The 14,208-nt window shown below is 39.4% G+C and overlaps 3 protein-coding genes across 4 annotated transcripts in view; 1 reads left to right on the top strand and 2 right to left on the bottom strand.

The window, feature by feature from the left end:
• vps35 (VPS35 retromer complex component) overlaps nucleotides 1–3,041 on the bottom strand; it is a 41,706-nt gene extending 38,665 nt beyond the window's left edge. Inside the window, exons 1-2 of the mRNA XM_053492924.1 lie at nucleotides 2,960–3,041; nucleotides 1,354–1,452 (exon numbers count right to left, since the gene is read on the bottom strand). Of these exons, the coding sequence (XP_053348899.1) occupies nucleotides 1,354–1,452; nucleotides 2,960–2,962 (102 nt within the window). The 5' untranslated portion in view covers nucleotides 2,963–3,041. The remainder of the gene's footprint in view (nucleotides 1–1,353; nucleotides 1,453–2,959) is intronic.
• Nucleotides 3,042–4,158: 1,117 nt separating this feature from the next.
• orc6 (origin recognition complex, subunit 6) lies at nucleotides 4,159–9,875 on the top strand. The gene is made up of 7 exons (XM_053492995.1): nucleotides 4,159–4,294; nucleotides 4,379–4,505; nucleotides 5,624–5,787; nucleotides 6,428–6,517; nucleotides 7,459–7,568; nucleotides 8,032–8,118; nucleotides 9,126–9,875. The coding sequence occupies exons 1-7, from the start codon at nucleotides 4,230–4,232 to the stop codon at nucleotides 9,266–9,268; spliced, it is 786 nt and encodes a 261-aa protein (XP_053348970.1). The 5' UTR covers nucleotides 4,159–4,229; the 3' UTR covers nucleotides 9,269–9,875.
• Nucleotides 9,876–10,900: 1,025 nt separating this feature from the next.
• The window catches only part of mylk3 (myosin light chain kinase 3), a 44,830-nt gene continuing 41,522 nt past the window's right edge, over nucleotides 10,901–14,208 (bottom strand). For both annotated transcript variants that reach the window (XM_053492937.1, XM_053492936.1), the window contains exons 12-13: nucleotides 13,435–13,570; nucleotides 10,901–11,515 (exon numbers count right to left, since the gene is read on the bottom strand). In XM_053492937.1, coding sequence (XP_053348912.1) covers nucleotides 11,441–11,515; nucleotides 13,435–13,570 — 211 coding nt within the window. In that variant the 3' untranslated portion in view covers nucleotides 10,901–11,440. The remainder of the gene's footprint in view (nucleotides 11,516–13,434; nucleotides 13,571–14,208) is intronic.

Raw genomic sequence — 14,208 nt, 5'->3', positions numbered from 1 at the left:
CTGCTGGGGTATAGGGAGAGGGTGCAACAATATAAAAGTATACATGTTGTATTTGAAAAAATATTAATATTTCTATTTTTTCATATAAAACATATTTATATTCATATTGCTTATTTTATTGTCTTATATAATTTTAAATTTGTAACCATTAACCTATGAATTTATTTTCTAATATAATATTTGATAGCGATTATGTAGGGGGGCAATCCATAGCAGGGGGGCATTTCAGTGCATAACACGTGTTTAAAAAAAAATAATAATAAAAATAAAAATAGTTCGCTCTTTTGCCATTTTGTCAACCAATCGAAGGGCTTGTGATCAGTGTTTCTACTGTCGATGCATATCGCCTTTTAAATCAACGCATGAACGCGCAATAATCCTAGACAACTCAATCCAGCTATACTAATTATCAACAACAGGTGTGCTCGAAGAACCAAATTAGCCACATCGTAATTAGCACGATGATCTCATCTTAGATGTGTCAGTTAATCTCGGATGCTTCAAGCAACGTACGAAGAACGGACCCCTGCTGTCTTGGTCACAGATGCGCCAGCGAGATGCGCACCAACAATTTGTCCTCTTTTGAACTCTGATATGTCACCCATAATGTTGTGTGCATTGCAATATTTTAAGCAAAACTGTGCTATTACTCTGCTAATTAAACCTTCACACTCTGCTCTTACTGGTGGAATGTGCAATCACAATGAAGATTTGCCACCAGGCTGGTCAAATTTAGCCATAAAACCATAACCTAAATTGGCTAGTATTTCAGTTTTATTGCCCAGCCCCTGTATAGGTCTCTTTTAATGTTTTTCTTAATTAGATTGAAATATGTTTTAAATCATCAATTCATCAAAAATTTGATTGATCTTTTTTAAAAATATATATTTCAGAGAAAATAATGCTTTATAGGCATAAAAGTTGTGTGTGCTGCAGGTGTGATGTGTCTGAACTTGTTTGATAGAGATGGCAATCACAAGCGAGCATTCGATATATCACGATAGCTTAATTTCGATTTCATTTTTATTGGGATTCCATAAATTGTGATACCACAATTTTAAAAATATCCATATATTGTATAATCATTTTTTTATTTTGTTGATTCTGTTACAATTCCAAACTAAACTCCTGAAGATGCTGTGCTGCCCGTCAATGTTCAAACAGTTTAGAGGATTATAAAAGAACTGCAACATTTTACATGTAGGGTTTGTGTCTGAACACCAGCGCTCTGTGTGGATATCTCAGCTCTGACGTGTCGTCTACTAAATGTTCTTTTTAAATCTTCCGGATGTACGCAAGCTACACATTCACCTCACGTTGAATCACCGCTATGTATATTAATCTGGGTCTTACCAGGCAGCGTTTCATCTGGAAGGACTGCACTTTGACGGCCTGGACCGCCTCGTCCAGCAGCTTCTCCTGCTCATCGTGGGGTGACTGCTGAGTGGTCGGCTGAGACAGAGAGAGACAGAGAAAGAATGAGCAGAGATCTTACCTACTATAATGGGAATTTCATTTAAAAAAAGGCAAGTTCAGTGGGAAAGTTTTGAGCGATAAACATCAAATTTTAAACCAAGTTTGCACTTAATAACTTAAGTAAAGTAAGTTAGGTAAAACTCAATAAATTTTAAAGGTTTCTTCTCTGGTGTCCATTTCACGTGTGAAAATGACTCCTCGTGCTCCCAGAGCCACTCTCTCACACTCCAAGTCCTGGAATATGGCTGAGTCTAGACCTAAGTAACTGATCAACCCCAGATCATAACACTGTCTCCAGAAACTTGTACAGTGGACACTATGAATGATGGATGCATCGCTTCATGCGCTTCCCTTCTTACCCTGAAAAATGCCATACCCATCACACTGGAATAGGTTCAGTCTGGACTTATCAAGCCACATGACATTTTTTCCCATCGCTCCAAAGTCCAACCTTTATCCTCCCTAGAAAACTGAATCTAATGAGTCTCGTTAAGAAGTGGTTTTCTAATGGACACAGATGTTTAGTCCCAATCCAGAGAGTTCTCTTCACATTGTGTGTATAGAAATGCTCTTCACTTCACTATTAAACATAGCTCTGGGTTTTTAATGTCCAACTTATTATGAGTTGACTTCATTAGGATTTTGTCTTTTCTTTGACAGTTCATCCTAACCATGTTCCGGTCATTACAAAACTTCTTAGCTGTGCAATTATGTAACAGTGTGTGATTATGTAATCGCAAAAGTTAGCAATTTAATATGTTATATAATGTGATATTATAGAGCTAAAGTATTGGTGAATAATGCTGTTACATCATTAGCAAAACAATTCCTGTACACCAGCACTAATTAAACCAATCACGTGAGCTCCAATCACCACGAGCCCCTTCTCCCAATCTGTCATTTTAAAGGAGTAACTAAGCAACATGCCCCACCTCACTAATTAATATGCATGAGATTGTGACGTAACCTTAGATTACTGTCACATTTCCTCCCAGGTTACTCGACTGACATGACAAAGCGCTCAGTAGGTCAAATTTCTGCAATAAAAGATCGCATAACAATAAATCACGAGACCAAAACGGCGACATATTAAACCTTTAGCTTGGATGCTAACATTCGAACAGGAAACACCACAGCTAAAGCTAGCTAGCAGATTAGCCGAAGGTTGTTTAACGAAATGTGCATTTCCAAACCGTGTCGTGCAAACACATAAAGACTCAACACATCTCTGTGGTTTATCACTGATATCAGTGTTAAAGGACATCAGAATTACCTCAGGATAGCATAGCATAGCATAGCATAACATAACATAACATAACACAGCTAACCAGGCCTGTCACTCAGTCACAGCTAGCTAACGGAATAAACATGCTACTTCACTAAATTCTGCCACTCCACACATCATTATTCCGGTTTATGTTAGTGACTCTTCATATGACGGGACATTAGCGCACCAGGTCTCCATAATCGTGACTTTACTCACCATAGTGCTTTATAACTGAGCTGTTAGCGCTCACTCTGCAGCTCAAACAAATCCTCTCGGTCATGTGACTGCTGGAGATCCGCTCAGCACGCGTCAGCAGCGAGCACGCTGATTGGCTAAGACCCGCGCGTGAGAATGACGCTGATTGACTGAAAGTGTGCATTCGGAGAGCTCTGATTGGCTGCACGAGGCACAGTAACGGGTCGTGTTCCTGGGCTGAGAAACTGGGTTTGGAATAAATGGCTTAACAACAACAACAACAATAATCATAATAATCATAATAATAATAAGATAAATAATATTATTAATAATAATACATTTTTATGGAGTAACACCAATCACATTCATACCCATAATACCAGACAGATTTAGTTGTCTGCCTCAATAATCCTAAGAATAAACTAGTAAAAACTTAAATAAGTTTAGTGATACTAAAAGATTGTAGAAAAAACTGACACACAGACTGAGCTAAATAATATATGATTTTTACATAATCTTATATACTTATATATAAAATATATTTTATATATAAACTTTTAATTAATCTGTTAAAATAATTTTAAGAGATTATAAAATATACTGATATCTGTTGAACCATTTTGTATTTTTTTTACTTTATTATTACAAATTTATTATTATTATTATTATTATTATTATTATTATTATTTATAAAAAAAATAGTAAAAGGTTAACATGTACAAGGTTCAGGTGGAAAACTGATTGATATAATTATCTTTACACAGTTAATTGAAACAAAAAAAGGAAATATATAAGATATACCGTAAGACTTAAAATACTTTCAAAGGACAATAATAGACAAAATAAATAAACAAACAAACCAATAAATTATTGAAAAATATAGAAATAATAAACTAACTAAATAGAAAAACGATTTAAATATCACAGTGTTTCACTGATTGAGTCTGAATGTGGAGGCAGATTTGTGATTTTCTATAAGATTTAAAGAGTGTTAGAGTTTTTTTTTATTCCACAGAGGGAAGCCAATAATTTACGAAGTGATTTATATTTTAAAACAAAATTAATATAATAAATATGAAATTTATAAATGTAGAATTTGGGCTTTAAACTATAAAAGTTGACGATGCATTGACGTTGACGTAGCAGAACACTTCCGCGAGACCAGTGACGTCATCGAGACCCACCAATCAGAGCTGACGTGGGCGTGGATAAGGAGCAAAATTCCCGCGAAAACAGTGCGGCATGTGCGGTGTAGTGTTACAGTTCAGCGTTAGTTTCCGGGTCTGAGACAATGGACGGAGAACTGTTCCGCAAAGTGGCGTCTAAACTGGGAATAACATCTCCTAAAGTGCTGAGGTATGTCCGCGAGTTTGGGTGTTTCTTTTTAAATTTCTCTACATAAAGTCTGAATGTGTGTGTGTGTGTGTGTGTGTATCGCAGCCAGGCGGAGGAGTACATGCGGTTGTCCCAGGTGAAGTGCACAGCTCTGGGAGGATCTACAGCCAGCAGTAAGGCTGTCATCTGCCTGGAGTTAGCAGCCACAGCCATGAAGCTTCCTCTAGATAAGGTGTGTGTGTGTGTGTGTGTGTGTGTGTGTGTGTGTGTTTGTGTGTTTGCGTGTTTGCTCCACCTTGCAAACCTGTACAGATACAATTTTTCTGTACTGCATCTTTGTCTCCCTCTGTACCCCATCACACTTTATATATTTTTCTGTTTTTAGTCCATCCTCTTAAAAAAAAAAAAAAAGAAAGAGTCTGAAAAGTTCAATCAGTCCATTAGAGAGACGATCATCTCACGATGATGTTTTGCTTTCATTAGAGTCCACTAGTTGTCACATTGGTCACATTCAGGATGTCACTGTTTGGTCGTTCATCTTTAAACAGTGCGTCAGACTAACTCTCTTTAAATATCTGTACACAGTCTACGGATGATAATCTGTGTATGATAAATACACTCTTGCAAGAACTGCGCAGCATCGCACTCGAGGTTGTGCTGAATATCAGCACGGCTGTGATGGAGCCGTAGGCATTAGTGTGATATCGCTTTTATACAGCAGTTCCACAAACACTTTATTATTGATTTATTGTATGATAGTGCTGTGAATGCATGAAGTATTCATGACAGCGACCTCGAGTGCGATATTGCTTTTATACAACAGTCCAGCAAACACCACTAATTATCATCAGATTATGATTTGTTTCCTTATTAAACCAGTTATCCTTCTGCACTTGATGGAACTAACCGCGACTGGTGGAGCTGGCGACTTTGAAGTGATTACTGCAGAGACGACGTGTTGTTTAAGACGATGTAACGTTATCAGATGTGTGTTCTTACTGAAAGTGCTGGTTGTGAATGTGGGTTTTGTCAGACAGCTGCTCTCTCCTCAGTACTGAGGACCGTTCAGACCTACTCTCACCCACGCTGAGACCCACAGTTAGTGTCATTAACCACTGGACAACACCTGGGACACGCCCACTCATACATATAGTTAAATGGCCCAGTGCTGCGGTACTATTATGAGCACTCATGAAAACTGTTGTGTAATAAATGCTACCTCTGAAAGCAGCGATGCTGGATTAGAATCTGCGGTTAAACCGTCTGTACGGCTCTCTAAGCTCGGGTGGAGGACGCTTTGAGTTCTTTTAATTAGGCTCCTTTCATTTCGAGTCCTTTGTTCCTTAACAGGAGTTCGTCGTCAAGCTCTCGGGGTTGAGTAAGAAGGCGTATCAGAGCAGTCTGAAGGCCATGGAGTGTATGCTGGGGCTGCAGAGTAACCTGGGGCTTAGGGATCTGGCGGTGCAGTACGGCTGCATGGAGGCGGTCAAGGCGGCGTCTCAGATCCTTCAACGGTAATCAAGCTTTTAATCAGCACGTCTGGAACATTCATACAACTAACTCTCATCTTAGCCCAAAACAACACAAAAAAAAGGCTAAGGTGTGTGAGAGAGAGAGAGGGAGAATCTTCATTTATTTGCACCATTTCAGTGTCTGTGACCGTTTAACTGTTTAGCCACACCCCTCCAGAGAACAGCAGAACTCGGTAACAAGCTGGGGGAGGGGCTCTTCTTATATGATGTCACATTTTGGATGGGAAATCTATTTGGCTTGTTTAAACAACAGCCAATACAAAAATGGAAAAAAGGATAAAATTATGCAATTTTTCTTCCATCATGTTTGTTTTTCTCGTGCACACGCGCACACACACGTGCACCTGCACACACACACACACACAGGAGACCTATCTGTTAAGCTGTAACATTAATATAAATAAGTGGTGGAAGAGTCTTGTATGTACAGTGCAGTTTATATTGTGTGGCCAATCAGATTTAATCTTTGTCATATATTCCATTTAATAACTTTTTTATCTGTAGTGCAGGAAATGTTATGTGGGACGATCATGTTAGTTACTGAATGCTACCTCATGCCGTAATACTTCCTCTCTGTGTGTGTGTGTGTGTGTGTGTGTGTGTGTGTGTGTGTTTTTTTTAGGTACGAGGCGAGTTTACCTGCAGCGCAGCAAGAAGATCTGGATCTGTCCAAACCTCTGTTCACTACAGCCGCTCTGTTCACCGCCTGCAAGTCAGTACAGCATTTATAACACTTGTATCATCCGTTTTATCTGATGGTATAAGGGGTGTTCAAGTCAAACTGGGACTTTTAAATAACAACAGTTCTGAGAGTAAAAACTCCCTTTATTTCTCTATATAATCAACTATAGCACCGTTTCACTAGTGCTGGAACACCATCAAGGTAGAAAGTTCTCCCAGTATGCCGGAGCCATGATCGGACTGCCTGTCACATTCACGTATGAAACGCCGGCCTCCCAGGAACTCTATGTGGAAATGTCTTGGAGCGAGGTCAGGACAGTTCGGGGACGTGGCAATAACTCCCAGTTAAGTTCCTGTAATGTGCAAGTGGTGTTGGTGAATGAGTGTGTGTACAGTTCACACACACAGATGCGTCTCTTCCACAAGTCGGCGACGTCGATTCAAATGTTTTACTGCAGCTAAGAGTCTCATCACCACAGTGTGCTTGAAGTCGGCTTTTGTGAAGGGATTCACAAGTCCCGGTTTGACTTGAACACCCCTTTGTTTACAGCTAAAGCATGACACGACAAAATCGACACACATTACATCTTAACCGTTATTAACATAATAAAAATAAATTGTATAAATATCATAAGCAATTCTGCTGGGAAATTTTATCATCTTTATAGGATGGATTTATTTTTCTACAGTATATATAATGTATAGATATATGGATAAGATTTTATAGGATGCTTATATATAAAAGCATCATCAAGTATACACACACACGCGCACTACTGTTAGAAAACAAAACCTCCACCTTTTGATCTATTAGAATTCAGCAGCGCTTTCGGGTTCGAGTCGTGTCTCCGCTCCGTTTAACAAGCGGGGACATGTCTCCGGTTTTCAGCATCCCATAATACCCGTGATTTGGGGACCGTGTAAAGAGGGAATTAAACGAGACTAACACGGTGTCTGACATTTACTTTGAAGGTGCATGAAAATCAGAGTTGATAAGAAGCTGGCGTCGTCCTCGGGAACGAAGAAGGCGGTGTTCGACAGGCTGTGTGCTCAGCTTCTCAAGATCGGCCAAGACATCTGCAGTCAGTTCAGTTTGTTTTTGTTGTTTGTCTATTTATTTATTTTTTTGCAGAATCTTTCAGAAAAAAAAAAAAAAAGTCACATGATGTCGTTCATCAGTCATGAGTTTCTTTTCTGCAGTTGCCATGGATACAGAACAAAAGCCTTCATGATTAAAAATTCCTTCTAAATTAACCAATTAAAGATCTGTGATTGTAATGTAACCTTGCTGTTCATTTTTGTCATCGTGATTAAGTGATGAGTCAATTTATTGTCTTTTTTTTTTTTTTATGTCCTGAAGTGTTGCAGATTAAAAGTTTTTTGCATTAGATTATGGATTTAGCTCTCAGTCAGTTTTATTTAGTGGTTATTAACGTGAATCTCTGGGTTTCATAGCTGTTTTGGGAAGCCGTGATCGACTAGAGAAAAACATCGAAGTATTACACTGACACCTGATCTCTCTCTCTGTCTCTCTCTGTCTCTCAGGTGATGTTTCTTCTCAGAAGCCACAGATGAAATCAACACAGAAGAGACAGAAGACTCTGACGGAGACGCTGCAGGACGTAGAGGAAGGTGAGCGAGGATGATGAGGTCTGCCGTGTCCTGATACAGTGCTGCTGAGTCACAGGAACTCTTATCAGTGCAGATTTAATACCGCAGCACATTTTAAACCAGCGTCTGCATTCCAACACAGCCGTGAATCTAAAAGTCCCAAACTTCTGTAAATATACACTGCATGGTCAAAAAAAAAAAAAGTCACACTTTAATATTTCATCAGACCAACTTTTGCTTTGATTTCGACCCTGGCATCGTTTTGATTGGCTTATGCAACGTCATGAAATTTACTTCCCTCCAGAGTCGCATTAATTTCTCTCTGTGATCCTGAACTGATGATGGAAGAGCTGACTTTATTTTATTGCCCCATAACGTTACTGAGTACCTGATCAACCCCAGATCATAACACATTTTTTCCTCGAAGATGATGGTTCACCGCTATCCTTACACTACAGTTGTAACTCAATTTCAGTAGTTTCAGTGATCTCCTCCTTAGTTGTTTTCTTTGCCTAAATTTCCATTCAGGCAACGATGTTCGTCTGTTTCAGAAGAATCAAATTATTATTCTGCATCAAGCAAAGTTTTTGGCCAAAAAAAAAAAATTGACTCAAATCACACTGCATTTTTCACTGCATTCACTCTCATACATTTTTTTCTTTCTTTCTCAGCTATCGCACCCCATGTATTCTTTTTCTCTCTCTCGCACACACACACACACCACTCACTCACTCACTCATTCTGTCTCTCTCTCACTCCATCTTGCTCTCTTTCCCTCTTACTCACTTCATCCCATTTTCTCTTTCTCTCTCGCCCCTGGACATCTTTATAGTTTAGGAAAAGCTTTTTTTCATGAAAGGCATCTGTATCTAAAGCAACATTCATCATTATAAAGTTTCAGAAATGGACTTATTGTGGTTAGAATAAAAGATTCTGTATTGAAAACCTTTCTGCATTTCATAACCACCTCTCCCTCTCTCTCTCTCTCTCTCTCTCTCTCTCTCTCTCTCTCTCTCTCTCTCTCTCAGATGATGGCTTGCCAACGTCTCCTAAGCAACAGCGGGAACCGGCACTAAGGGAAGACGAGTGTGAGGAAGAAACAAAACAGAATTACGAGGAGTGGAAGAGAAAGATTCTGGAAAACGCTCTGAAAACCAAAGCAGCGGACTGAGAGCTGCACCTGTTCCCCCTTTTTTTTATCATTTATTATCATTATTTATGTCATGTTTTTAGTTTTCTTTCACATTGACCCTTCCTTTTATTTGAAGTTGCTTTCATTTCCCCACACGTGTGTGTGTGTACAGATATTCCCTCTCCTGTATTATTCCACGTGATTGATGTTTAGAGCCGCGCGTGCGTGCGCTGGTTTATAATCCTCTGTCTGCGCCGCTTAATGTTCATTCATTGTTCATCTGCTGTTTAATCAACTCCTTCATTACATCAAACGTCTCGTGCGACAGTGTGAAGAGCTTTGTGTAAGCGTTTATAGTCGTGTGTGTGTGTGTGTGTGTGTGTCCTGCAGCATGATGTTCAACACATCCTGTAGCGCACTGCTGGGGTTTTTAATAAAACTAAATGATCAAACGATTGTGTGTGTGTGTCCAGGAGCGGAACTTCCAAATTCTGCCTTCTGATTGGTCATAAGAATGTGTATGATCTGATCTGTTACTGTTGCCATAGTAACTGGTTATTTACAGAAGGGTTGCTCGATGCAAACTAATTAGAGGGAAGGAGTCTCCAGTGTCAATGTTTCATAACAGCTTTTATTCTGCTTATTGGAGGATCTTCATAAAATAAAGTTATAATAGAAATCTTTAATGTTGTAAACAGTGTAAAAATAATAAAGGAGTGTGACGGTGCGAGAGGAACGAAACACTTCAGGACCTGATGCTATAGAACAGTGACTGAGATTTAATCACAGCCTCCTGTTATAGTCCGAGCCAAAGTGCTTTATTTGTTACTTAGTAGGTAAAATATCTTTTCCTTTTTTAATTTCCCCAGCCCTAATGTATGTACAGGAAATCTTTAGCTAGACTTATGAAATCAGTGTAGTTACACAAATCAGCCACTAGGAGGGGCATTTCTGAATGTACAGTAAGTGACACTAAGTGAACATCATCTGACAGTGTGTTTATAAGGCTACATTCACATTTGTTAATTTTTCAACTAAATCTGACGCATCTGATTTTTAGGGCTGTTTGAAATGCATGAGCTGATATTTTTTAGATCAGACCTGATCAGATATTCAGTATATCCTGTACGTGGTCGTGCGACTTGAGTGAAAACGGACGGATCGGAATTCACTCAACCTTTTGTCTCTGCGCATGTGTAGGACATTCGCTGACGTCAGCTGTCAAACCGGGCAGCGCCGGGATTTTATACTAGTGCTAGCATTAGCTGCTAAAACAGTGCGGCGTCTGGCTTTCTTCCTTCTTCTGGACTTTAACCAATTAACTGTTCGGCGTCGTCCAGAGCAAAACCACAAACATTTATTCGTCAAAATTGCACCTGTTGTTTAAAATGAATGAGCGCTTGCATAAATATGGCCTGTTAAGCTAAATAACGTGAGCAAAGACGTATCAGACAGATGTGTTCTCATTAGAGTCAGATAAAAATCACTTGGAATTCTGACTGTGAACCATCATGACTCCTGACCATAAAACACGGAACTGAGCGACGTGGCTTGTTACGTGAACGTACTGTAGCCCATGTCCTGGTTTGTCTGATCGCTTCATCCGCGTCGAGGTCATTTGCTTCAGAAACAAATTTCCCAGAACAACTCCAAGCACCAGAAGTGTCTACATGAGTTTATTGCGTAACTGAACAAGTGTATCACAAGAGGCAAAATGCAAGGAAAAAAACTCATCACGAGTTGTAAATGAGTTTTAAACCAAAAAACAAGGTAATTTTGAATATGAGAACAGGGCGAGAAAGAAAAAAACACCTTCACAGAAGGGAGAATTAGTTTTCCATGTGAGTGTGTAATATGTACAGCAGCGATTTGACTTCACACTCATGGCAGAGAAAAAAATTAAATAATTCCGGGTCGTGTTAAAACAGTACATCAAACAATACAGATATAAAGTGAGCATTGAAACATATTCACTACTACAAAATCTCGTTTTTTAATCTGCTGCTGTTCCTTTATTTTCCTAAAATAAAATTAAGATAAAATAATATAAACACTGGCTATGGTCTGTGCCGCATTCATTGCCCCCATCATCTTCACACACACACACACACACACACACACATACTCTCTCTCTCTCAAAGCTCAGTGACGACAATTACGAGCGTGAAGAAGAAAGGAATGTTCCTCTTTTCCTCCTCAGTCCTGGATCTCTCACAGCGTGTTGGTGGATCTGCTCTGCTTGAACCTCTTGAGCCGGTTGGCCGCCGCCACGGCGTAGAAGTGTTTCTGTACAGAGGAGTGAGACAGAGGACAACACATGCCATGAGACGTGTAGTGAACTCAGGGCTTCTCTGAGATTTAAACTCATGACCTTTCTCAGGAGTCTCCTAAGGAGATGTGGGAGATTTATATATATCTTATTTATTTATTTATAAGGTAGAGCCTCAGTGTGGGAACAAACCTGAAGTGAGAAGAATTAAGGCTGATTAAAATTTAATTCCCTTAATAATTCAACACCAGACTGCAGCAGCGCCGCATCAACACGCTGCCAGGGTTTACCGGAGTGCCAAGGTACAGTATGATACGACAGGATAGCATTCTCATTGTTACAGTCATGAATTTATAACAAACGGATGTGACTGGAGGTTGAAGATCTACATATAGAGGAGGATAAAGATGGAACTTTATTTGGACCATAAGTCCATACTCTTTCTAATTGATTTTCTAAACAGTTTTTTTCCTTTTTTAGGGTGGACCTACAGTTTAGAAATCTGAGCCATATAATCTGAGCAAGAATAATCATAAAGCACTTCTGTAAGTCACTCCGGGTAAGAGCATCTGCCAACTGCCTAAATGTAAAATGTAAATCACAGCAACAATTAAAAGAAAGGGTTAACCATCAGCCAAGTAAGTAGCAAAGCACTGCAGGAGCTCAGCATCCTAAAAGCTACTTAAATACACCTGCTAATGAGCCTGGATGTGAAACAGGTGCACACAGTTACTGGAAAGCTTTCAGGGAGGACTGCCCTCTGCTGGCAGGGTGGTGATTTGCAGTGAACCTGACAGATTTTCCTTATTATTTGACAATACTGTGGAATCTGCTATGATGCATTACAATAAAATACTGATATTTAGAAAAGCACTGATTAAAAATATCAACACCTTGCCTGAACATTACTTATAGATGTTTTTAAGTGATTACTTTTACACAAACTGTTATTGTCCTTTCACTTTAAAAATAATGATAATAACCCATCTTCTTCTATACAGGGTCGCGGGGGGCCTGGAGCCTACCCCAGGAAACTTCAGGCACGAGTACACACTGTACAGGTGCTAATCCATCTCAGGCCACATGCACACACACACACACACACACACGCACACACTATGGACCATTTGGGAAAGCCAATCAGCCTAATCTGCATGTTTAACCTGAAGTGACCCCAGATCATGTGTGTTTAAGCGCTTTCGGATCACACTCGTTCATGTGTGCTCTGACTGCATTTCTATCCTTCTAGTTTTTTAATAATGCATCAGTCCCAATTCCAACAATTTCTGACTCTTAGTTTTTTTCGCCTTGTTGCAAACAATAATTCGACCCTTATGAAATGACGATCCCCCCCCCCAGTATTTTTATTAAACTTGTGCAAAAAAAGAAAGAATAAAAAGCAGAGATATATAAATACATGCTCCAACCCTGATGTGAGTGTGTCAGTGCTTCTGGTGCTGAGGAACATATTCTGCAAACATCGCACTGTGAGACTCGGACTCATTTTCTAGCACTTATTTACTGGACGGATGTTTCAGTGTGAATCAAATAAAAACTAATGAACTACTGTAGGCTGGTTGAAATGTTTGCTTTCAGTCTCCTGCAGCGTCGCACACAATCTCAGGCCTCTAATTAGACACAGCGAGAGCAGAGTACCTGCTGGAGTGGGCTTTTACGCATAATTATGTAAATATAAAGCTATTTTTTCTTGCTTTTGAATCTTTAACCAAACAAGTCTAAGGTTTCCTGTTTGTTTGTTTGTTTGTTTGTTTGTTTGTTTGTTTGTGTTTACTAATTTTGTAAAATCCAGATTTTTTTTTACAGGGCCTGAGGAATCCTAGGGGGGCCTGGATGAAGGATTAGATTTCTCATCTAAATATTCATTTCATCACAGAGGCACCGGAGCGCCTCGCGTCACATCCTGAAGTGTTCGTACCTTCCACTGGCGATGAGCTGCCAGGTAACGCTGGAGCCTCATCTGGGATTTGAGGCGGACTCGGTGTCGCTTCGCTTTTTCCTCCAGATTATTCAGCCAGCTGTGTTTCATACAGCCTGAGGCGCTCAGTCGACTGCTGCCAAGCACAAACAGACAAACACACACAAGTGTTATAATCATGCACCTTAACAGGAGGGAGGCAACCATACACAATCATTTTTATACTTTTACATATGACATCACCTCTTTAATGATTATAGTGCATGCAAACGTATATGAACCATTTGATTTCAGTCTGAGATTTTGGGAGAATTGTGAAAAGCAAGTTGTTTTTTTGTTTTGTTTTTTTAAGTCACAGTCACAGGGGTGTTAAAAAGCACAAAGGCCAAAAGTTTATGTTCCAGTTGTAGAAACATTTAATTTTGCAAAGCGCTAAAATTCCACCTCCCACAGTTTTGCCTTAGTAAATAAATCAGTCTGCAGCTGTGTTTGTTTCAGTGCGATTTATAATCAATAATACGTGGGTTGAGGTTTAATAAGAAAGCATACCGAACTTACATTTGAATTTTGTTTTTGTAGTGAGTCTCTGCCGCCAGAATTTGGAACACGGAAATAAATTGTAGAGTTTTGTTGTGCAAAAAACCCTTTTAATTACCAAACACATCAAAGATCATTAGTTCATTCATCTTCTATACCACATATACTGTTAAAGGGTTGCGGGAGGCCTGGAGACTATCCAACACTCAAACACACACACATCACAGGCAATTTTGA

Source organism: Clarias gariepinus, chromosome 3, assembly GCF_024256425.1.
Source record: "Clarias gariepinus isolate MV-2021 ecotype Netherlands chromosome 3, CGAR_prim_01v2, whole genome shotgun sequence".
NCBI classification, from domain to species: domain Eukaryota; kingdom Metazoa; phylum Chordata; class Actinopteri; order Siluriformes; family Clariidae; genus Clarias; species Clarias gariepinus.
The sequence above is the reverse complement of the archived record's forward strand: the minus strand, read 5'-3'. Positions and strand labels throughout refer to the sequence as shown.

What these genes read in the sequence shown, in the direction of transcription:
- orc6 (XM_053492995.1), top strand. Translation starts at nt 4,230, where the DNA reads ATGGACGGAGAACTGTTCCGCAAAGTGGCGTCTAAACTGGGAATAACA. An exon ending in TGAAGCTTCCTCTAGATAAG is followed by an intron (nt 4,506 to 5,623) that starts GTGTGTGTGTGT and finishes GTTCCTTAACAG; the next exon opens with GAGTTCGTCGTCAAGCTCTC. An exon ending in GCTCTGTTCACCGCCTGCAA is followed by an intron (nt 6,518 to 7,458) that starts GTCAGTACAGCA and finishes TTTACTTTGAAG; the next exon opens with GTGCATGAAAATCAGAGTTG.